The sequence below is a fragment of the Heterocephalus glaber genome, unplaced genomic scaffold, assembly GCF_053883595.1.
Source record: "Heterocephalus glaber isolate CG9 unplaced genomic scaffold, H.glaber_assembly_v1.0 deba00000768, whole genome shotgun sequence".
NCBI lineage: Eukaryota > Metazoa > Chordata > Mammalia > Rodentia > Bathyergidae > Heterocephalus > Heterocephalus glaber.
This window is the reverse complement of record NW_028258162.1, coordinates 673,389-697,741: the sequence shown is the minus strand read 5'-3', so window position 1 is coordinate 697,741 and position 24,353 is coordinate 673,389. Positions and strand designations below refer to the sequence as shown.

The 24,353-nt window shown below is 46.8% G+C and overlaps 1 protein-coding gene across 1 annotated transcript in view; it reads right to left on the bottom strand.

Annotated features, from left to right (window-relative positions):
* Atg7 (autophagy related 7) overlaps positions 1-24,353 on the bottom strand; it is a 247,482-nt gene that overhangs the window by 144,152 nt on the left and 78,977 nt on the right. The window contains 5 exon segments of the mRNA XM_087207180.1: positions 6,518-6,598; positions 16,940-17,015; positions 20,001-20,116; positions 22,170-22,370; positions 23,401-23,595. Of these exon segments, the coding sequence (XP_087063306.1) occupies positions 6,518-6,598; positions 16,940-17,015; positions 20,001-20,116; positions 22,170-22,370; positions 23,401-23,595 (669 nt within the window).

The window sequence follows — 24,353 nt, the reverse complement described above, 5'->3', positions numbered from 1 at the left end:
CTCTTCCGACAGGGCTCTGGCCAGCACTTGTGAATGGTGAAGATTTAAAACCCGATCAAGTCTGAGAAGTGCCAAGCCATAAATCCTTCTACCTGAGGCTAACTGCAGTCTTACAGCAGGAGCGCTTGCAGAAGTGCCCTACCTGTGGAGAGCTATGTGGATACGGGTTTCTGGAAAGTCAGGAAGGGAAGATCCATGGTTAACAGTGATCCATGGGCTTGGATTATGGTGGGCTGTTCTCATTCTCCTTGAATATATTTTACTATTTTTATGCAGTTAAAATGGGCTCCTGAGGGCCGGGGATTTAGCTCAGTGGTTCCAGCACCTGCCTCATAAGCGCAAGGTCCTGGGTTTGATCCCTGGTACCAAAAAAAAAAAAAAGGGCTTCAGACCTGGGGATGTAGCTCAAGGATAGAGTGCTTCTTGCCAAGTGTGCTCGAGCCCCTAGGTTGGATCCCTAACACTGCATGGGGGAGGGGGGTACTTGTGAAATAAAGAATAAAATAATGGGTAAAGCATAAAAGCTAATAACTTAAAATGTCAACACTGAGCCAGAGCTTATCTCATCCAAATGACTCACTGAATGAAGGAAGAAACAGACGAGCATAGGCAGGGAGCACCTTGCTGGAGGTCACTCAGCGGGCCAGCAGGGAACCAAGCCAGGACCCTGGGTGTACCCTCCCTCTGCTGCACCTTGCTACAGCTGCTGGCCTCCCCTCCTTTGGCTGTGAAAGCCCCTACGCATGGAGCAAAGGGAGAAAATTTCCTATGGAATTATAAAATCCACAGCAGTAGCCTCAGTGCTAGGCAAAGGACATCAGGGTCTGATGGAGAATACCCGAAATTGATATGGTGCCCGGAGACAACTGGGTGTCACAACTGCTCAGTCACAGCTGCTGCCCTGGACTTCATCAACATGCCAGGTTTTGTTGCCTCTGGCCATTATACACACTGTCCTCCCAGCCTGGAACTCTTGTTCTCTCCTCCATGTGTTTCTAGAAACTCTTATTTGTCCTTTAATCTAACTCAGAAGCCCCTTTCTGTACGGCCTTCCCTACTGACAAAACTCATTGCTACTCTGATGCCAACACGTGGTGGGTCCTGCAATGTACAACATGGCACAGTGTGACAGAGGAGACAGCACTTCCTGAGGTCAGCACCTTTCTGACCATTGGGTCAGTTGTCTTTCTGCTGCTATAAAGAGAAGAGGGATGTTCTGGCTCACAGGGTGCCAATCCATAGGCAGCTGGCCCAATGCTTTTGGGGCCATGGTGAGGCAACACATCATGGTAGGAGAGCAGGGCAGAGAAAGTGCTCATTCAAAACAGAAAGGAAGAGGAGGCAGCAGGGTCCTGATGTCCCCTCCAAGGGGGACATTAGCCCTAGTGACCTCACTCCCTCCCTTCAGCTCCATCTTTTAAAGATCCTCCCACCTCCCACAAGTGCCAAGCTGGAGATCAAGCCTTGAATATCTGGAGCTCTGGGGAACTATAGCAGCCATGCACAGACCTTGGCACACAGCAAGGACTGGGATGTGAGATGGCCTGAGGAGACGAAGGCCTGCAGATAGACAAGTGGTGAAAGACTGGCCCTTCCTTCCAAATCGAGGGCGTGCCTGTCTATCCTCTACAGGCACACCTGAAGAACTCTGTGACAAGCTACTTCAGGACAGAGCTTTTTCAGTTTAATTTACACCTTTCATGCTTCTTAAGTCACAAGGAAACACTCTAGAAGAAAGGTAGGATGATGTAATATCTCAAGATAAACAGATAGGCTGGCTCGGAGACAGTGCAATTCACCATCTGAAGGTACCAGCTGATGTTTACTGTTCAATGCCACCCTGTCCCTGTCACTGCTCAGGACACACAAGCTCCGATGCACACAAAAGCCAACAACAAGTCACTTGCAGAAGTTTAATCACAACCCATCGACAGAAGAGCCCGTCATGTGGTCCACACAGCATGATTGTATTATTAGGGTTGCTAATCACTCATTAAAAGCTCAAGATTGGGTTTCTGGGCCTATCTTGCTCCATCTGCACAGGAGGTGGGCCACAGATGGTATGCAGGGCCGGTCTGAGGACGGCTGAGGACGGCAGTCCCTGCTACATCACAAAGGCTGTGGGTGACAACTGTGTGTGGAGAGCAAGAATGCTCCACCTACAGTCCCCTTGGGTAAGGTACAGCTCTGCTCCTGACTGCAGATATCAGACAAGTTTCCGGTCAACTTCTAGGCCCCAGAAACAAGGTCAATGGTGCATAAAACACCCACTGACACCTAGGAAGTGTGTGAGGGAACCTGCTGGGGTGATGACAATGATCTGCATTCTATATTGTTCTAATTTTAATATATGTCCTGTCGAAGCGAGCACTGATCTGGATTCTGATTGGAGGAGCTTGGGTTATACAAGTGTGGGCATTTGTCAAAACTTACGAAATTCAGATTCCTGCATTTCAATGTGTATGAATTTTACCTAGAAAGAAAGAACCATGCATATACTGAACTCTAGTTACTAGCTGTATTTTATGTAACAGGAGGGGTTAGCAATTTTGAAACTAGTTTCTGTGTATTCTAAACTTGAGCAAGTAAGTAAATATATCCAAGATAATGGGACCCGAGTTTCTTCCTGTTGGGAAAGATAGTTACAAATACGCAAAGGGGGAAATTAATATCACCAAAGGGGATTAAATATATCATGTGCCTCCCAACATGAGCATACAACATCACTTCTTTGGTATTCCTGCCAAAATTCAGAACCTGAATCTAATCAGAAGGAAACAAGTCCAAATGGAGGGCAATTCTAGAAAAATAACTGGCCATGTGTCAAAAGGTTGAAGTTAAGAAAAACAAAGAAAGTTAAGCAAGTTTCTCAGATCGAGGGATGCCAGAGATATGACAGCTAAATGCAATGTTTGATGCTGAATTGGATCCTGGTTCTAGGAAGGAAAAAGAGTCTCCAAAGAATACTATGGGTAGAATCAACATTAGGAATATGGAATGAGGATTAGATACCAGCAGGGTACAAACATCATGAAGCTCTAATTTTCTAAGTGTACTGTGTTCAGGTAAGAGGACATCTTTGTTCTCAGGAAACGTATATTGAGATATTCAGTTATAAAGGAACTTGTAGTTCTGTGTCTCCAGTTTACTCTTAAAATTTCAAGAAAAAAGTAAATAGGTTAGGAAAGGAGGAGGCCAGAAGTGGGGAGCACAACACAGAACCAAGTGGTAACAAGGGGCAGGCTGGGTAAAGGCTACACAGAAATTTCTCATACTGTTCCTACAACTTCTAAGTTTAACATTATATAAAAAAAAATCCAATAGCCGAGAAATTTTAGGTGAGAGACTAATAATAATAAACTAATCCAGTGCATCCTGAGAGACTTTTTGAGAAATACAGGTTTCAAAATGATACTCCTCCCTCCAGTAGGAACTCTACAATGCTTTACTTGGTTCTAAATTCCTTTCTAAAACAACAACCAAAACCTTATACAAGTTTCAAACATAGTTTTTTCTTCCAAATTCCAGTGGCAGATACCATTATTTTAGAAAGTTCTGCCAAGCATGGTGGCACACGCTTATAATCTGCAGCATTGGGGAGGCTGAGGCAGGAGATCACTGCAAGTTCATGGCCAGAATGGGCAACACAGTGAGTTCTAGGCCAGCCCGAACCACATAGCGTGACCCTGTCTCAAAAAAAAAGTTCTGTAAGAAAGTAAACAGAAATTAAAATGAAAGTAACTCTGCAACACCCATCTCCCTCTGAGATTCTTCAATGTTTTCTTTAATGAAGAATTCACCTGGCTATATGCCAAGCTAACATCAGACAGGTTAAGAAATTATTTCTGGGTAGATGACTTGGCCTTCACTGGTATACATGCAGAGAGTTGTATTCTTCCCCATCTTCAGCTATAGAAAAGACCTATATCCTATGTTGTTATTGTTTCACAATCAAAGCAATTAATAAGAACATTAGTACTCAATGGAGCTTAGCCTACCTCCCCAATCTTTCTGTGTGTATTTGTGTCTAAATCAAGACGTAAGTATGACCTTGGTCCTGGAAGAAAACCCACAAACCCTAACTGGTACAGTGGTACCTAAGTTCACGAACTTAATTCTTGTAAAAGAATTCATGAACTGAGGTACCACTGTACCAAAGAAAAAATTTATTTTGTGGATGTCAAAAGAGAAATTTTTTTTGTTTGGTTTTTTTGAGACAATGTCTCGGTATGCAGTTCAGGCTGGCTGTGAACACACTATGTAGCCCAGGCTGGCCTCAAACTTGTGGTGAGCCTTCTCAGCCTTCCAACTGCTAGGGTTGCAGGCGTGCACCACCATGCCCTACAAAAGAAAAAGGTTTTAAAGTCAATTTTAGCTCAAAAAAATTCTTTCAAAACAGTAGCAACTATGAGAGGGCTCAGTCTAAGACGTATCAAGCTAAGTATGCATTGAGAAAACACTGGCAGGCCTGGAGACGGAAATATAATTGGATGTGTCATTTCAATGTATTAATACTGGGTTTGCAGATGATAGGGGATGACATTCTCCTGGGCGAATAAAGAAGGTAGCCAAGCAAGCAAATGCAGCACTTCTACTGTAAGGAAATACAGGCACCAATGAAGCAACCTCTCCAGCACAAAGGAAACTCAATCCCTGGACCACATGAAAAGTGATCGCTGTGGGAAGAGTGCAGCTGTTAAAATTCAAGTCAGTTTGTATTAAATCGCCGAACGTGTTTATGTAGAACAGGACTCGTGGGGTGACCACCAAAAGGAAATCGTTTTGCTAACAAAAATGTGATACCTATATTTAATTTAAGGCTTACAATAAGTGAGAAAGAAAAAGGCAAAACTATTCTCTTTTAAAGCACATAAGGGCCCTGATCAGCTGGTATGCTTGTGGTTCTTTCATAAACAGTATCTTATGGGCTAATTTAATTAGAAATAGAACAAGAATGAATGGATGTTTGCATCTCATTTCGAGAATCCAATTATCTTGATTTCATTGAGGAGCTGGACTTACATAAAGCCATAGAAAAACTTCTGGCACCTGTGCTAGAAGATTTCAGTATGAAAATTAATACTGCCCAGTTACTTTGAGACCAATTAGCTCAGCCATACAAAAAAAAAAAAAATACGTTCCATAAGGAGCACATGATCCTAAAACTTGCATTTCTCAAGACAGAAGTTCACACAGACTTCTTTGAGGCCCCAGCTTGGGTGGATATAAGATATTTTAAACTAGAAACTACAGAAAGAATGACCTCGTGGGTCATTACCAGCAAAGATTAAGCTTTAAATCTCAATGGAGGCAACTTGGGATGGATAACAATAAAAGAGGGGCTTATTTTATTTTCAAAGCAAGCAGAAAAAATGTTTACTCTTCACTTTTGAGTACCCAAATTTAACCAAATTTATCAACACAGTTCATCAAATCTGAGCTGTTTTCAGAGAATGTGGTCAAGATGATTGGGGCCGGGGATTTAGCTCAGTGGTTTCGCTGCCTGCCCTGCAAGCACAAGGACCCAAGTTCGATCCCCAGTACCAAAAAAAAAAGAGATGATGCTTCTCAGAAAATATGTAGAGTTTTTAATAGAGGCCCATCAACTTGGAGGAGAGAATTTCCCTACAATTTACCTCCATCTGCCAGGAGGAGGGCACCCAACAGAGATGCCCCTGATAACGGAGGGGCCCCCATTTGAGAACAGGGATCTTGGGATTTTGAAGGGCACTTTAAGGACAAAACCTCTGCCTATCAAGAATCAGGAGTTTTAAAAGCCTAGGTTAAATTACTGGGCGTGAGAAGTCTTAAAAGACACCCACAAGGAAATCTGCTGTCACACACGGTATACATGTTAGCATGACTCTGACAGCATCTCAGAGCCTATTAAAAAGAGAGCCGCCATCACTACAGTTTGGAGATGGATCAGCTGGTTCCCATTACAAGGGGCAGCAGACCAGCTCTATTTTTAGAGCAGCTGGAAAGATCAAAGCAGAAGGGGCCCTTTACTGGCTCCCTATCTAGGTCCCTAATCTCTGTTTACTTTTTCTTTGTCATTATGTAGATCTCCAAAAGACACACAGCCAGGACTCCCTGGCATCCCCCACCTCCTGAGTCAAGCCTAAAAACTGGCCTTTGAAGAGGGCTGGGGTTGCTGCTCAGTGGTAGGTGTTAACTAGTATGAGTGAGTGAGGCTCTGGGTTCTGTCCCAGCACCTCAAAACACAACATAACAAAACAAAAAACAAAAATTGTTCTACAAGGTCCCTGCAAGGAGGAAACCCTCTGGGGAGGAACAAAGATCAGTCAAATTCAAGCCTAAATTACCACCATGCAAGTATCGATACAGAGTTAAAACATCTAACTCAGTAGCTCTCTGTACTAGAAATCAAATTTGCTTAAGCTGCTTTCTCTGGGAGAAGGAACATGGATACTTGAAAACAAACTGGTTTGTTTTGAGGTTAAATGCTGATGGGCTCCCTTTTAAAAACAAGTCTCTCAAATGCAAAATGACTTACTTTGGAAGAACAAGCTGTACATTTGTCAAATGCCAGGCTGACAGGAAGGACATTATCAAACCGTGACAGAAATCCCCGGATCTAAAAACAAACAAAACAGAACAATTTATATCAAGCATGGAATGATCACATCCGTGAAAATGCGTGTCTAGTGTTTGACAAGAAGGAGAAAATGATTGCTAGGGTAGTCTTGACAGATTACTAGCAAAAATGGAACTCAACCTGAGTATTTTCCCTGGTACTGTAATAGGTATGGGAAAAAAATACTTTGGGTCCTGTATTAGGAACCAGGGCCTACAAGCTTTTCAAATATTTGAGACCTAAAATCAAATTTGAGGCCAAAATGTAAAAGCACGCTCTAACAGCTAAAGCATTATCTTTCTAAATGTCTTCAAAAATAGGTAAGGGCTTGGGATATAGCTCAGTGGTACAATTTGCCTTGCTTATGCATGGCCCTATGTTCTACCTCCAGCACCACAAAACAAACAGAAAAGTGGGTCAAGTCTGTTACTGTGATTCAGGACTCCTTTAGAGACCACGGGCCAGTCTGGAGGTCCACACTGCTGTACCGGTGGGGCCCCCCCGCAAGGCAGCAGGCTTGGACATCGCACAGAAGGCAGGCCCGGTTACTTGGTGGAGGAGGGGCACAGGAAGTAAATGTAACCAAGCAGCGACTGGTGGGGAAACAGCGCCACCTCGTGTACAAGCTTGCCACTGCAGCAGATGCACATTTTGGGCGTCCTCTGAGCCAGGTTCTGCGGAGCTCGACTAAGGTCACCTGTACTAGTTACATCTCCACAACTGGATCGACACCAGAAGAGGCATTTCCATCTGTTGCTGAATGCATGCTTAACATACCATTACCAAAAATACTAACGGTAAAATCTCTAGTCTTCCCAGGATGCAATGTGGTTAATAAGGCAGACAACATGACTCTTCTCATGAATTCAATGGCTGGATTTCCCCAGCTAGTCCATTTTAAGTTGGCAAAACTCAATCAGGCTCACAAAGTTGAAGCACCTCGGCTCAGATAATTGGCGACTGAGCACAGATTCAGAAGTTGACCTGGTGACCCCAAGCTGCCTAGGTGTGACTTCGAAGTGGGCTAGGAGCCTTGCTCTGACCTCTTGGACATCAGAGCTTTTGTCTTTAGCATTAGGTCTCCTCACAGTTTATCGTGGGTACTGGGGATGGTACCCGGGGGCACTGGCATACTGAGTACACGCCCAGCCCTCAGAGCCACCCCAGCACCCTCCTGCCCGTCCAGCTTCCCAACACCCATGCCCAAAGCCACAGAGCCTAACAGGCCCTTCAGGGAAGAGGGAGAACTCCGCCTTTACCCCATGCCGCCCCACAGGCCAACTGAAGGTGTGCACCTCTCTTTGGAAAATCTAACCTTGAAAAAAATGTCCCTATCCACACACTGTGATTTCACTATAAACCTAGATCAAAGGAGTGGTTGGTAGAAATGATAAATCAGGGGATGGGGATAAAGATTGCCTCGTTGTGAACCATGGAAAATGTGCTGTTTTAGGGTCCTGTATCTTAGGAATGTGGTGACCTTTTTATAATCCAGTATATGAGGTGCAATCAGGGTCAGCATAAGTTTGCTAGTCACGACACCAAAACAGGAGACATGGAAATGGCACAAGAGACTAATGGGAAGACTCAAATGGGGCTGGTGAGATCCTCATGAGGCCTGCAAGTTCTAGGCTTGAGTGTGCATGGTGAGCCTAACATTTCTTTTATAAAAAGACCTCCATTTCTAGCAATTCCCTGTTAAAATGTTATTTATTGCAGCCTGCACATTAATGTCTACACACACACACACAATGAAAAGGTTCCCGTGGTCTACTTCCTGCCGTGCAGCTTCTACTAAGCTTTCTTTCTGCAGCACAAGGAATATGGGTGGTGTTCTCTGCTAAACTGTCTTAGGATTGGAGTAAAGCTAAATGGAAGGGAAGGAGTAGACCTGGTTAGGAGCCGAGAAGGGGGAGAGAGAAAGGAGAGGAAGGAGAGAGAAAACAAGCAACAACCACAACAGAAACACAGGTGGTGAGGACCGGGTGGATGGCCTGGCAGAGAGAGCCCCTTCTCAGACACACGGACGTGCTTTCCAGGGAAATGAAGGAGAGTGATGTCTGCATGCAAGGACTAAGTCCACCAAAGTGGCTACCAGAAGGCCGGAACAAGGCCACAGCATTTCCAAGTATAGATGGTTCAAAAGAGGAAACTCTTCTCAGACTGCCCACAGAGTACCACAGCGGAGCGCTCTCTCCTTCCCTGGCACACAGCCCTGCTACATGTGGGTCTTCCTGCCACAAGGCACTACGTTTTCTGGAGCAGCTCAAGGAATGCAGGGAGTTCTTACACTGGCCCTATCGGTCCCTGGGCCACCCTGCCTTCCAGCAGGGTCTTGGACTGATTCTTTCCCAGCTCTTGTACCACACACTACTGCACTGCACTGCACCTCCCTCCCAGAAACAAGCCTGACTTCCTGCCCTGCTCCAGGCTGAACTGACTGACTTTTTCCTTGCGTCTAAGCCCAGTTCTTCCTCAACAGCCAGTAGGCTCCAGCACAACCCGTGCAGCACCAATCCTCAAGCTGGGGTGTGGCTTGGTGGTAGATGCCAGCTCTGCAGGCCTGAGGCTCTGGTCTCAAGCCCAGGAGGTGCGGGTATACACATGGTTTGTGCCTCAGTTTGGTAGGAAAATTCACTGTGAACTTTGTACTTAGTGACACGCAGAGTACGTCAAGACAGTGGCTTGTTCGGCCCATTTCCTAAAGTGCCCCATCAGAAGACTCCTGGGCCCCGGATGCAAAAGGTCTGGGTAGGGCCTGAGCGTCCACCATGTGTGATGCCACGCATGCAGCTACCTTATTCATACCTGTCTGCGGTCCACACTGCACCGTCAGCCTCACAAAATGGAGCAGCCAGGAAGTCTCAATTCCTTCCAAATTTCCTAAAAACAGCAGCAGCATTCCACCTTACTTAGCCAGTACTAAATTAGCATTTAAGTGAAATGGCTTTATAAACTAATGCCAAAGTTATTTCCCCATCCACAAAGCAACCAAAGCCTTTCGACATGACAGTGCTCAAGGTTAATTCTCTAACTGCTGGCTCTCAACTCTTCCCCCATTACTGATATTTGCTGTCAGTCTCTCTTTTTTAGACAGGGTCTCAGGACCACAGGTGTGCACCATCACACCTGCTTGCTGTCAATCTCCTTAACAGAGGTTGCAGATTAAAGAGCTTTATTAAACAAATGAACTCTCCCTTCAAAAGCAATCAACATTTGACAGAAAACAAAAAATAACCCACACGTTTAAAATTTAAACATTTACCTTCCTTTTACACAGACCCCTGTGAATACTGCTTTCCCCTTCTCCTCTGTCCCCACAGGGGGAATATTGCCAATTTCACCCACATGCCAAGCTTGGCAGCTGGTGAGGCACCCACCTTGCCCACACCCTCCCACACTTTACCTGCTTTTAAATTAAATCAGTTTTTCAATGTAAATACTTTTTCTTTTCACTGCAAAGACTTTGAGAAGAAATGGAAACAGCTTAAAATTGGATCTGTGCTTGCCCAAGGCTGGGGGAACTTGGAGGAACTTTGGGGTGACAGAAATGTCCCGTTTCCTTTGTGGTGGCAACATATGAGTATGCACATTTGTCAACACTAAAAAGTATATATACCATCCATGAATCATGCCTTGGCAAAGAGTGATTTGAGACAATCACCATGTGATTCAGGCTGGCCTCAAACTCAGGTGATCCTCCTGCCTCGGCCTCCTAAGTGCTGGGATCACAGGCGTGCGCCTCCACACTCAGCTAAAAGGGCAATTTTATTAAAAAGTTTATAAACCTAATCTTTTCAAAAGTACTGAAAGGTACAAAATGTAAAGCTCCCCCCTTACCCCAGCACTCGACCCTGAAGCCCGACATTCCTATTTATGCAGCCTTCTTTGTTAGGAGCGGGAGATTAAACAGGGCTCTCCGGTGTGCTAAGCAGCTCCTGTCCCACTTTCTCCCCAGGAGAAAGAAAATGGTGTTATGCTAAGCTAGGACTACAGTGTGTATCTTTGCTGCTCATGGAATATTTTTTAAAACCCAGGTGGGAATGAGAGCCTCCAAGAAACACAATGATTTGTGGTTTCTTGGCTTTCAACACACTCCTCCGGCCCAGGCCCACAAAGAACAAAGGAGCCTGAATTGAAATCCAGTCGCCGAGAGGGGTCCTCAGTGGTACCTGGCTTGTCTAACAGGGCCTGTGAAGACAGCAGGCCGCCCTCGGTGGAAAGTGAAAACTGCACAGGCCGAGGAAAGCTTCCACCTGGGGTTTTGTTTTTTTGTTTTGTTTTTTGCGATACTGGGACTGAACCCTGGGGTCCTCTACCTCCACACTGCATCCCCAGCCTCAGCCCTTTCTATTTTTACCTTGAGATAAGGTCTCGATAAGTTGCCCAGGCTGGACGCCAACTAGAGATCCTCTTGCCTTGGTCTGCAGAGTGGCTGGATCACAGGGGTGTGCAGAGAGCCTTAAAGGGGCATGGGGCCTGTCTTGATGGCTCTCAGCTGGCCCCCATGTACAACGCTTCGAGGTCATTGGGCACACCTGTGCAGGCTGCTGAGCTCTGGGAGGCAGCCAGGCCACTGACTGAGGGCTGAGGCATGCTCTGGGACAGAGAGGGAGGGTCCCTTTAGGACATGGTTGGCACAGGTGGGGACACCACATTCCCAGGGCAGTCCAGGAGCAGGATCTGGTCTACACTACCATGGGGTGCCACAGACTCAGCAGTGGGGCTGTGAAGCCTTGGTCCTCAGAGGGCTCCCCCAGTGGCTCAGGGAAGGGCTGGGAAATGGCAGAAGTGACTCTGATGTGAGGACTCACTGTCTTCCGGGGCCACTGGGCTGGGATCCCTGCTTCTCCACTGGGTCCTCCACCTCCCCTGGTCATAGGGCCTCTCTCGCACTGAGCAAGCGGTCCTGGGCTCAAAGGTGGGCATCCGGCCAGAGATGCTGGGTGTTTTCACACCCTCACCCCTGGGCCTCCCTACCCTCCTGTGACCACCCACCAGTTCCTGTACAAGGGAACTGAGGGTCAGAGGAGCGCCAGCGCCAGGAATCTGAATTCTGCTCTTTCTGGCTCTAAAGCTGGGGAGAGAGCTGAAAGGAAAAGAGGGAGTAAAAAGAAAAGAAGGAAGAGAAAGCCCAAGGAAAATAAAGGAAACATCCCTTAACACTCAGATGGCGGAACTCCTAGCAGCGAACTCGGTTCTCTTCCACAGTCTCTGCCCAGCTGGATACAAAATAAATAGATGAGGACAAGAAGGGCCCTTCCTCTCCAGGCACCCACCCTGGCCATGTTCAGGCCTAGGCAGAGTAGACAGCCGGACACCAGGCCCACCTCTTCAGCCTCTGTAGGAAGCCAAGACCCATGGCCTGAACAGGCAGCCACTTTGAGGGCTCCACTCGGGTCCAGGTGAAATCCATTGCTCTAGCTTCACGGACCAGTTTCCGTCAGGCCTGATGCCAGCCTAGCACTGAGAGTCTTCGAAACTAAAATCCCAGATTAGTCTTGGATGCTGAAGAGAGTCTCAATCCAATCCAATGGCAAGATGGGGAGTTTAGCCACAGCAAACAGAGGTCTTTGTTTCAGATCACAGCTTCCGCTTCCTGCCTCTCAGCATCCAACTCTGAGCCACCCAAGGGCAGAGAAGGAAGTGGAAATGAGCCAGCAGCATCCTCAGAAAAACACTGCAGAGCAGAGCTCATGCTTTTAGCCATTCCATGTGACCACTGCTCCCAGAGGTGCAGGTGAGCCCATGTAACTTCCTGCTTGGAGCAGACAAGCTTCCAGTGGGATAAAAAGTGAAAGAGAAAGATACAACCAAGTGTGTCCATGTGCCCAGAACTGTAGTAGTACCTGGTAAATACAAGTTAACCCACACACGAATTCCAGAGCTTGCTGTGTTATTTTCCCCATTTTACAGATACACAGAACATGAGGTTCAGAGAGGACAAGTAACCTGACCCGTGTCACACTGATAAGGGGCAACACCTGCCTCAAGTCCTCTTGGGAAATGAGGACATGAGTGAATGAGTGCATGCACAAATGCTACCAGACTGAGAGCAAGGCGGGCTCGGGTGAGACCTGTGTGATCACGAAGCCTTCAGGCCACCTCTCCCAAGAGAACCCTTGGGACAGCCCCGTCTAGTGAGCGGTGCTTATAAAGCACAGGGACATCTTTCAACCCCATGGGAGGCCCAGCTCCTCCTGGGACAAGATGTCACCCCGAGATGCCTCAGATTCCCATATCATCGAGGATTTGTCCTCCAGAGGAGTAGAAGCCCCCGTCTTCTTCTGGGGCCTCACAGAAGCAGCGCAGACATTGCCAGACCCCTCCTCCCCACCATACCCACATGATTTGGATCCATCATCCATCTGAGATGGCTCCACAAGGGGAAGACTCAAACACTGGGTGACCTTGTGCTGCTGAACTCGGTGTGTGGGGAGCACCTGCCAGCATGGCTGGATGGGGCAGGGAGATGGGGTGCCCGGGTCACACACAGAGTGACACTGGTGTATGTGTTTCCCAGCATAGGAATTGAGACCTTATTGGACGAAAAAGGCCTGAGGATCTGGAGGACACACCCTGTGCAGAGAGGCCAAATAAGCCAAAGCCCAAGGCCTGGCCCAAGGCTCCAGTGCTAGCGCACTAAAGACTCCAAGGCTGGGCCCTCGCAGGGTCCTGCCCTAGTTTTGGCTTTGTTCTACTTTCCTGAAACAAACTACAAGAAAGAACTCAAGAGGTGGGCATGGTGGCACATGCTTATAATCCCAGCACTTGGGAGGCCAAGGCAGGAGGATTGCTGCAAGTTCTAGGCCAGCCTGCACTACATAGTTCAAGGCCATCCTGAACTGAATAGCAAGACTCTGTCTCAAAAAAAAGAACTCAAGAGCCAGAGAACCATGGCTATGGCAAGCCCAGACCCAGAGGAGAGAACACACATGTCCAGGGTCTTTTCTTCAGTAGTTAGAACCCAGAGTACAATTGGCCTGAGACAAAGCATGCGAACTGCTGGGTGCACAAACAGGACTAAGCAGTGAACCAAAGCCCTTGGGGCCTCTGACCTCAGCCATGGTCAGGGTTTCTCACCAGCCTGCAGCCTGGCCTCCTGTGGACCTCAGGAATGGCCTATGCCTTTCATAACGCCCAAACAGTGCCGACTACCAAGGGACCAGAAGAAGAATCTGGTCCTCAGCACAAGCTCCCAGGGCCTGGGAAGCAGAGGGAATGACGCCACTACACTAGGAGCTACAGTGACAAAGCTCTCCACCAAAACAGCCAGACCATGAGTGCATTGCAATGGGAACCTCATACAGGAGGTTCAGAGTTGGAGGAAAGTCTCCCATGGGGCTGAGGGTCAGAGATGCTCACCTCTCAGCAGGGTGAGGTAGCACACACCTACCATCCCAGCACTCAGGAGGCTGAGGCAGGAGACTGTGAGTTCAAGGTATGTGAACTCCCCAAGAAGAAACATTCTCCTCTCTGTGGGAAGAAGCATGGGTGGCCATACCCTTCTGACATGTATGCAGGCACTGGTGTGCTCATTTTGCGGTAATCCATCAAATTACTCTAGTGACATGTGGGATGTTAAGCATTGATAACATGATTTTGGATTTTTTTAGTTTTTTGAGACAAGGTCTCACTGTGTAGTTCAGGCTGACCTTGAACTAACTATGTTGACCAGGCTGGCCTCGAACTTGCGATCCTTCTGCCTCAGGCTCCCAAATGCTGGGATTACAGGCATGCACCACTGTGTCCAGCTAAAATGATATTTTTTGAAGAATCACTTTCTTTATAGACAGAAAATTGCTCCCACTTTTTGCTGCCTGCTTGGCGAATTTTGTACATGGGGCCAAAGACTTTAAAAAGCAAAACAAAAAAACCTGAAAACTAAGATTTGTAAGCCTATTTTCTCACTTTAAATGGCTTTTCATGGTTTTCAGAGTCAGTCAGAGGTTTCCTTGGGCAGAAATTCATTGAGTTTCAGGGCCCAATGAGGCCTCTCTGCACTTGGCCAATCTCTGGATGGACTGGATTCTGCCAGGCCTACAGGGAGAAGCACAAGTAATCCTCAGGCCTCCCAGGTCTGACCCAGAGGACAGGGACCAGGGGACACAGGAAAGTTAAGGAACTTTCTCCAAGTGACTCAAGGAGCTGCCAGTGGGGGCCGTGAGAGTCTTAGTCCAAGGACTACAGCTTCTCTACTGCACCTCATTCTGCAGGGGACAAGTGAGAAATGGTCCCCTTTGGGGTGCTGAGAAAAATGAGCCAAGAGAGCCTGGCTGGTCATTCTTTACATGCAAAGTACACAAAGGAGTTTACTGAGTTTCCTCCAACAGGAAACCATTTGTCTTGGAAGGGTAGGGGGGTAGTGGGGAGGGAGAGGAGGAAAGGGAGGAGTGAAGTGCTGAGTCGACAACTGGGCACTGTTTTTGTGCAAAGGATGTTCCCCTAATCAAAACACAGTTGCAGAAATGGATGCACTCCACTTGAGAACAAGGAAAAGTTATTTAAACACTAAAAATGGACAGCACAGCCCTGATTGATTTTTGAAATTTTTCTCCACTTTCTTTTTTAGAATGCAGCTAAAAATATAGGCTTGAAACTTAAAATGCTGCAAGTGATCACACACACACACACACACACACACACACACACATACACACAGTGACACACTGGGCCTTTCCCATATATGGCCACATTATTCTTCATATTTGAAAAGACCAAATGAAGAGATGGCCAACAATCAAAATAACCCTTCAGGCAGCTGAAAAGGAGGAGAGGGAACTGGAAGGGCTGCTGAGTGACAAACAATTGCCAGGCTCAATGGGGATCGGTCACACGAGAGGGATTAGTTGCCATAGCACTTGGAAAACACGGGCACATGCATTTTGACACCGGCCCCTTCTCTAAAGAGACGGTTCTGCCCTCTGGCCTCGGCACTGAGAAAACTACAACTGCAGTAATTGAACATAAAGGGCTTGAAGAAGGAAACCAAAGCAGGGCATGACTGAAAATTTAATTAAGGCCCTTCTCAGCACAAATCTATAAAGGAGGCGAGGATGCTGCACAAGGTCAGAGGGGTGGGGGAGGTGGCTTGGAGGTCAGCGCCCAGTGATGCCATTACAGGCCCTGTATACAGCACGAGGGCCACCCTGCACGAGCTGGGGGAAGTCACATTCCCCAGGACTCTTTGGTCACAACCTGTGTCAGATGAGTTTCTGGACATAAGCCAAGTATTTGCTTTCACTGATATGGACACAGGTGTGGGGAGGTGAGGGGTCCAATGTCAGGTATGAGATGGGAGGCATGGGGACCAGGAGCTGAGGCTCCCAGTGAGGCGTCAGGGACGGCACTGGTGGGAGGGCAGGTGACAGAGTGGACGGCAGCAACCAACTCTCAACAACCTGCTTGGGTCATTTTCCCTCCTCAGCTGGAAAAGGACAGGGCTGGCCTGGACAGGAATGGGCATGGAGAGGAAGAGGGGAGTCTCTCCCAGAGTATGGAATGGACAGCTATGGCAGGGTGCAGCTCAGGGTAGAGCACATGCTTAGCATGCACCAACATCAAAACAGAACCAAAAGCTGACGAGCACAGCCACCACCACCCTGAAGGGGGCTGGAACTCAGCATGGAAGAACTGAGAGCACTGACTTCCAAGAGGTTGGACGTGGACCCTCCTCCTCTCTCCAAAACACCTAGTGAGGAACACTCCTGAAGAGGCGACCCGGGTCTCAGAGTTCATCCCTCTACTTTCTCAGGGTCACTCCCTGAGGGACGGAACTTCCATAGGATGCTTCAGGTTCTATTTCTGAAAAGACACCCTGCTTTTGGGGATGTAACACCTTTCTAATGGCTTTCCCCTTGTTCTATCTGGGTAGGGAGTTAACAATAACAACAAACAGCAGTAACAAAAGCAGCAGGCGTCACTCCCTGGGACCCTCACACTGCTGTCCCAGTCTCTAGGCCACCAGGGAGGTCTGCCTTGTTTACAGAGAAGGGACTAAGGCTGGGGAGCAGTCCTGTGTCCCAGCCGGAAGGCTACCTTAGGGCTCAGTGGCCTGGAATTTCAGCCACTGTCCAGCTGATTGCAAAGCCACTGTTGCTTTTCTATCAGGTCAGCAGGAGGGATGCATCAAAGATCCAGCCATGCTGCTGGGTCCCGATGTCTCCCCACGGGCTCCCCAGAAATGACACCTTCTGGGTGGTCACTGAGGCTCCCTCTGAAATCCCAGCTGCAGGGTGAGTGGCTGCAAGGATGGGACTGTGAAGAGACCCCATGCATGCCCCCACCCCGCATATAGGCAGAGGGTCCAGCCAGAGCCCTACCTTCATCCTCATCACTGACCTGGTGAGGTACAAGCCCCAGCGAGGTGGGAGGCTCGTTCATGCGGTCCTCACTGCTGCTGGCAATGGCGTAGCCCCTGGCGAGAGGAAACAGTTGAGCTGCTCAGTGAATCCACGCTTAAGGTGAGAGTGAGCAAGGGCAATCTGGAAGGCGTCTGCTGAGATTCAGAGGACCACAGTGGCCCTGGGCAGACTGCAGACCCTGGCAAAACACTCCTGTCTTTGGAGGGAAGGAAGAGTCATAATTTAAAAAAGAAACAAAACACTGATGCCTTAGAGTTAGAAAACCAAAGTGTGTGACCACTGGCAAATTGCTTAAGCTCTCTGGACTTCAGGTCCCTCACCTACAAAACAGGAATAAGGAAGGCTGCCTTGTGGTACCACACACCTGTAATCCCAGCACCTGGGAGGTTACGTAAGAGGATCACTGTGCATCAGCCTCACAACTGGCTACTCTGTCCAGCTAGAAAAAATAAATATTAACTGGATATTTGTGGGTGGGGGTGTAGCTCAGGGGTAAAGCACTTGCCTAGCGTGTGTAAGGCCCTGGGTTCAATCCCCAGTACTGAAAAAAGGTGGAGAGGTGATATGTGACTATATTAAAGAATTGCCTTCAACTTGTTTTATACATAAAATAATAGACATAAACAGAAAAATATACATTTTATGAATGAAATGCTTTTTAAAAAGCCAGCAGGAAATGAAAAACAAGTGGTCAGGCTCATAGATAAATGATGATTGGCCTTGTGTTTGTAATTTTTAAAACCTGGGTGAATACAAGGAAATATATATGTAAAATATATATGAAAAAATATCTATGAAATTTATATATGAAATATATATGAAAGAATATACATATATTTTTTCACACGTTTGAATTTTCCATAATTAAGTTTTGTTGTTTTGAAAAAAATAGTTACATGAGAAAGTAATACATGACCAAAAGCCAAGATAAACTAGAGAATAGGAACAGAGCCTAGGAAACATGGACAGTGAAGATACCTGCTAAGCACTTAAAGGAAAACATCCAAGTTTTCATGGAACCAGAATCAGAATCAAAACTTTAGCAGAAAATGGAAATGGATAAAATAAGATAAAATGGAAATTCTAGACCTAAAACATATAATTATGATATTAAAAACTCAAGAGATGGTTTTAACACACATCAAACACAAAGAAGAGAAAATCAGTCACTGGAAGATAGGCCAAGAGCAAATCACCAGACTGAAACCAGGAAAGACAACCGTCTGAAAACAGAGAAGAGCATGAAAGACACAAGGGTTGGTTCTGACCGCTGTGTAACTGGAGCACCAGGTGGAACAACATGGGGCACATCGGCCACGAGCAATATTTCCAGAGATAATGGCCGAGAGTTTTCCACAACAAGTGACACGCATCTGGTCGAAGACTCCAGAAGGACTAGAAAGTTCCACTGGAATGAGCAGAATCACGAAGGCATATGCAGCCATGTTTGTGACAAGTAGATAGACTCACCATCAAAGCCGTGGGAGGAGGGTGGGAGGGAGCAGAGCAACCACTGAGAGGGGCAGCAAGGAAACAGGCAGCCTTCCCGACCCAGACCACAGCGGGCAGACACAGACTGTGCTCCTCAAGAGGAGAGAAGATGAGTTCCATTCAGCACCACCAGATCTCAAGCAGGAAGGTGTTTTCAGACACACACACTGGCACGTATCCGTCCCCGGTATTTCTGAAGAAAACACTAAAGGGTATTTATTCTGCAGGCAGGAGAATGCCCTAGGTTAGAAGCTTGAAGATACAGAATGAAACGAGAAATAACAAAAATGAAAAATGTTAGCAAAAAGAAATCAGTACCAACTATATAATAACAGAACATTCTGGGGTTTAAAATATAAAGTTTTTTGTCTGTTTGTTTTTGGTGGTACTGAGGACTGAACCCAGACCTTTGCAATGAGCTGTACCCCTTTTTTGAAACAGGATCTCAGTAAGGCACTAAGTTGTTCAGGTTGGGGTGGAACTTATGATCCGCCTGCCTCAGCCTCCCAGAGTGCTGGGAATATGAGAGTGTGCCAACAACCTGTCTAAAATATAAAGAATTTTAAAACATAAATGTGAAGACACTGCCAGTTATCTATCCAATATCCATTATCATCTTCTACCTTGTCACAACTTTATTCAGAAAGGCAATGTGTCCAGCCAAGAAACTACATTTGCCATAATTCCTTGCAACTAGGAGTTAAGAGTCAATGTGGGAGTCTTCAGAAAAGCTCTTTAAAAGAGAGTAGACTGAGCTGACCACAACGTTTAATCCTTTGATCATTCCTTTCCTACAGCACAGACCAATTATTGGAGGCACAGTGGGCATCTTGTGATCACAGGATGACAAACATAAGGAAAGAGAGCTATGCTGGGCAGGCTGGCACACACCATAGAGGGGTGGTATACACTTGGGAGGCTGCAGTAGGAGGACTGCTGCAAGTTTAGGGCCTTCCTTGGCTACAGAATGAGTTCAAGGACAGCCTGAACTTCATAGTGAGATTCTATCTCAAAAAAAAAAAAGAAAGAAAAGAAAAGAAAGCAAAAAGAAGAGCTAAGAGTAGGAAGGAAACCGAGACCCTGAGAGCACAATGGACCCTTTGTACCCTCCCTGGACTGCTGACCTCTGAACTTCTTACTGCATGGGGAAGATAAAGCCTTGTTCAGCTGAGTCACTGAATGTGAACCTCTGTTCCATGAAGCCAAACACAATTTCTAACACGTGATTCGTGTACTGCCTAAAAGATGTTTAGGGCTTAGAAAATCAAAACTTACTAATGGAATACAAGCATGCAAGTCCTAAGGCTCCTACAAAAACTTAAATTCTTCAGATGATAAGTGGCCAAATAACTCAAAGAATTCAAGTCCAGAGGATGTATGAATATAGCCTCAAAGGACACATGTCAAGCTCTCTCAGGCCAAAGACTGAGCCAGTTTGTTTTGTTTTGGGCTTGTTTTTTGGAAAGAGCAATCCAAGTCTCAGAAGACTCAGACTGAGAAAAGGCTGAGGGGACACTGATGAGTCATTGTTGGCAAAGCAGACTCACCCTTCTGGATGCTGCAGGACAGAAGCCATCAGCTCCACTGCCAGGGCTCCTGCGATCATGGCCAGGCCTGGACGGCTCACGGTGCACTGCTGGTCCAAGGTCCGGTCTCGGGTTGACTGCAGAGAACAAGCATGGATTTGTGCGCTTAGGGGTGCCATCCTCTCAACACTAGCTGTCAACACAATCAGACGGCCCCAGTGGCCATGAACGTCCAGGCTCAAACAGCATCACCAAGATAAACAAGACATTAAATGACATAATATACAGATGAGGATTAGCAACTTAAACCTTCAGAGCCTGGGGGTTTTCAGCCAACAGTGAGTGTTGGGAGCCATTCTACATAATTTTGGGAAAAAAATCATTTCACAATTAAATTATGATTAGGGCTTTCTGACGCCTCAATAGTCCCATGATGCTGTGATGCTCAAGGGCAAGATTACATCAGCTGCAGACATCCTGGTTCTCTGAGAACCAAAGAGAAAGGTTTCACCTGAGGAGGGACAAATTCCTTATCAGCTTAACTCATCCCATCTACTGTTGTAAGAATGATTTGCTCAGGGTTTCACTATCCTAATCAACTTAAGCTCCTGATCGACCTAAGATCCTCATCATCACAGGATTACCACCACCCTCCAAGATACATGATATTCCTCTGATTATAAGATCCTTGTCAATTTAGGATTATCGCCACCCTCTGAGTCATCTGATACTGCCTATGAACCCAATAAATAGTGGCAAGCTCAGGGTACCTCCACCTTTGCTGCCCACAGCAGCACTAATCAAGGCCCAAAACCCAGCTTCGTCTCTAAGCTTCATTTCTTGTCTTTATTCTAATCAGCTTTGTGTTGCAGTGGCTCACAGGAGACCAAGGTCCACTGCAGGTGTTCTGGTAATGTTCACTTTCTCATTCCCTGTAAGCGAGACACCCCTGCCTCACAGACTGGACCTGCAGCACCCTGTAACTGGCTTAATTTGACTCACTTGTCTTGGGAGCCAGGCGGTGGTGACAGAGAGGAACGAATATTTAAACAGGATCCTGCCTCCATACACACTGAGGTCCCTAAGATGCAGGCAATAATTTGCCATGCTGCAGTCTCAGTCCTTCTGTGTCTCTCACACCGGCATGTGGCCTAGGGCTCAACTTCAAGCATCCTCGCTTCTGCCTGGCCCCAAACACAAGCCTGCACTGAAACAAAGCCATAGAAGCTCATCCCATAGAAGCTCATCCTTCAGACTCCAGGCAACATCCAGGGGTTGTTGGGTCATCCTGAGAATTTTGCCATGCAAACTGGCGAGACTTTCCTGCAATGGACCCCAAATCTGACTTGTGGGCAATAACTAATAACAGGACTGGCCATATACTCCAGCACCACAGTGGCTATCATCCAGCCATCCAGCCTCACATAGGAAAGACCTTCTTTTCTTTACATGGGGAGGACACAAAGGCCAGTCACTCAAAGAAGGTCCGGGTTATTAAATAAAAGTTCTAAAAGAAGGGGAGAAGAGAGGAGAGGGTACAGAAGACATCTCTGCATGGATTCCCAGGGAGCTCTCATTTGGGTTGGTAAAATCATTCCGATCAGCCTGAGCTGTGGCCCCTACGTTACTGCCACACCTCCAGGCGGTGTGCAGGAATGATAGCATAAGTAGTCTCAAATATTGCCTGGGACATACTTATACTAAAATAACTCATTACGTACCTGAAACTCAAAGTTACCTGGCAATCCTATATTGTCACTTGCTAAATATGACCAGCCCATGTCCCATTCCCATGCTGCAGATGGAGCCTAAGGGATTTATTCGGGATCAGCTGTGAGGAAGGGTTGAGACTGGCTGGAAGCTGGTCTCTGGGCCGGCCTGTCTAGTTGGCTTTTACTAAGGTATGCACAGGGCACAGGCAGGGGGAGGTCGGGAACCAGCCCATGCTTTGGTTTTCTCACTGAGTGTCCCCTACCAGGGCTGTGGCTGCGTTTATGTTGGTGAACAAGGAAAAGCTGCGGAGCTGGGGATGCAGATCAAGGCTCCTGTGGGATAATGCCATTCCCCTAACACTGGTGAGTTCTTCTGTTAAAAGACAGTATTTAAAGAGAAATGGAAGTGCTGAGTCTCTGCTCCCAGGGCCTAAGAGGGTTACAGAAAATATCTGGAACCACAGAGAAATCCACTTACATCTCCCGGAGCCACGACGTCATTGCAGAAATAGCAGCCAAGTTTGTAACCAGGGATGTTGGAAAAAAGCGACGAACCCAGGTCGGCAGATGCCACCGGATGGCTCGGACACACATCCCCAGCTCCCTGCTGCTTTGGTTTCTTCAGGCCATGTCTCATGACAACAAAAGTGTCGAACCCCAGGGCAGCGTTGATGACCAGCTGCACATTTCAAGGAATAAGAGAGAGTTAAGAGAAACACATTTCAGGTCATGGCTAATTTCACATTCTGCTAGCAAAAATTGATTTTTTTGCATATGAGTGTAATGAGACTGTAATAGCTAATGATGGTAAAAATTCCTGAGTGTGCAGGGATTCCTAAGTACAAAAGACGTGACAAGAGTAACACAGTGACCTCATTTACTTTCATTTAATGCTCTACAAACACTTCCCATTCATGAGGAGGATGGGGAGAGGCAGAGGGTTTAATTCTATAAGTGGCCCAAGGTCAGTGGGCTGACAGAGGTCAGTAACAAAGCTGTGGCCACAAGTTCTCAGACCCATTCTTCCCACCAGTGTGTGAGGCTCTCTGGTATCCACATATTTTTATTTTTAAGGACATTTTTTTTCATTTATCCTGTAAGAACTTTCCTTAGTTGTAATTTAAGTTATTCTCCCAAACTTCTGAGCATATAGAAAAAGTTTGAAAAATGAAGAAAAGCCATTCTAGAAGAGACAGTTTGGGGCATTTCTTCCTACTATTTTCTCCATTTCAATCGCATTTCCTTCCTCTTTTTTTCCTTTCTTTTTGCCCTCTTCCTTACCCCTTCTCAGTAGTCAGAGGATGGGTAGATAGAGGCAAATGAATAATTATAACAGATATAAAATATATACACTATTGTATCTGACATAATAGTATTTTTCCTTTACTAAAATCCTCTGAAACACAGAGATGCAAATGGCTATATATTATTTTATCATGAGTGTGGGCTTGGTTGAGTTAACTATTCAATACTGCTGGCCCTTGAAGTGGTCACTGATAAATAGCAGTCCTTCAAAGGATGGTTAGAAAGATTCAACAGTGATGAAAACTGCTTTACTGGTGACCTGGGGGTGGGGGTGGGGGGGAGATGGAGTCTGCAGAGGAAGCCCTCTGGCACCATGCCGTAGGCCACACAAGTGACCCCCCTTCCCCTCTGGACTGTGGACATTAGGCCACAATCAGAGCCTGGCGCCCAGTTCCATGAACTACCTTTCTCTTGCTGGCAGCAATGACGGTGGGAAGCCAGCGGCTCTCCCGGGTATCCATTAGCAGGAAGATGACATCGTGGCTTTCGATGAGCTGCTCCAGCTGCTCCACGTCCCTGCAGGCTTGCTCCAGGGTGACGCTGGAGAAGTTCACAGGGTGCCCAGGCATGGGGATGCTCATGTTGAACCCCCTGGCATTCTGGGGAGACACCAGGATTGAGTTACCTCTGGAACATAGGCCAGGTACAAGCTCAGTGCTCGCTTCCCCAGCTGGCACTGCACACGAGTGCTCGCTTGCAATGCGAACCCCTCTGAGCCAGATGATAGTACTTTTCCCTTTCCACTACCTGCCTTCTCTACCTCCTTTGCCTCTCCAAGGTCAAGCAAGTCACAAATTAGCAAGTCAGCATTGTCTAATCCTCCCCAGATGGCAGGAAGGTGATACCAGGGTGCAGTGTAACTTACCTAAAGTGAAGCACACAAATGTCGCATGTACCGTCACTCTACATGTGGACCTGAGATACAGGACATTCTCATGGCCCAAAAGTGTACTCTTGCACCCCTTCCCGGTCAACCCCAACCACTGATCTGGCTTTATAAACCACACACCAGCTTTGCCCATTCTGGAGCCTCAGTTAAATGACATCCTCAAACAGGCACTTGTTTGCTCAGCATCCCCACCGGTGTGAGCAGCAGCTCCTTTCCGTCCTCATGACTACAGCATGATGGGTTTATTCATTCTCTTCCTCATGAGAACCAGGGTCATTTCTAGATACTGGCTGTTCTGAAAAAAGCAGTAGTGGGCATTTTCATGTATGTATTTCAGTGCATCTGTGCACATTTCTCTAAGGTAAACATCTAAGAGTGCCATTTTTGGGTCATCATGTAAGAGTATGTTTCATTTCCTATGGTTGTTTTATCAGCAAAGGATGAAGGGGACGGTTGCTCCAGAACCTG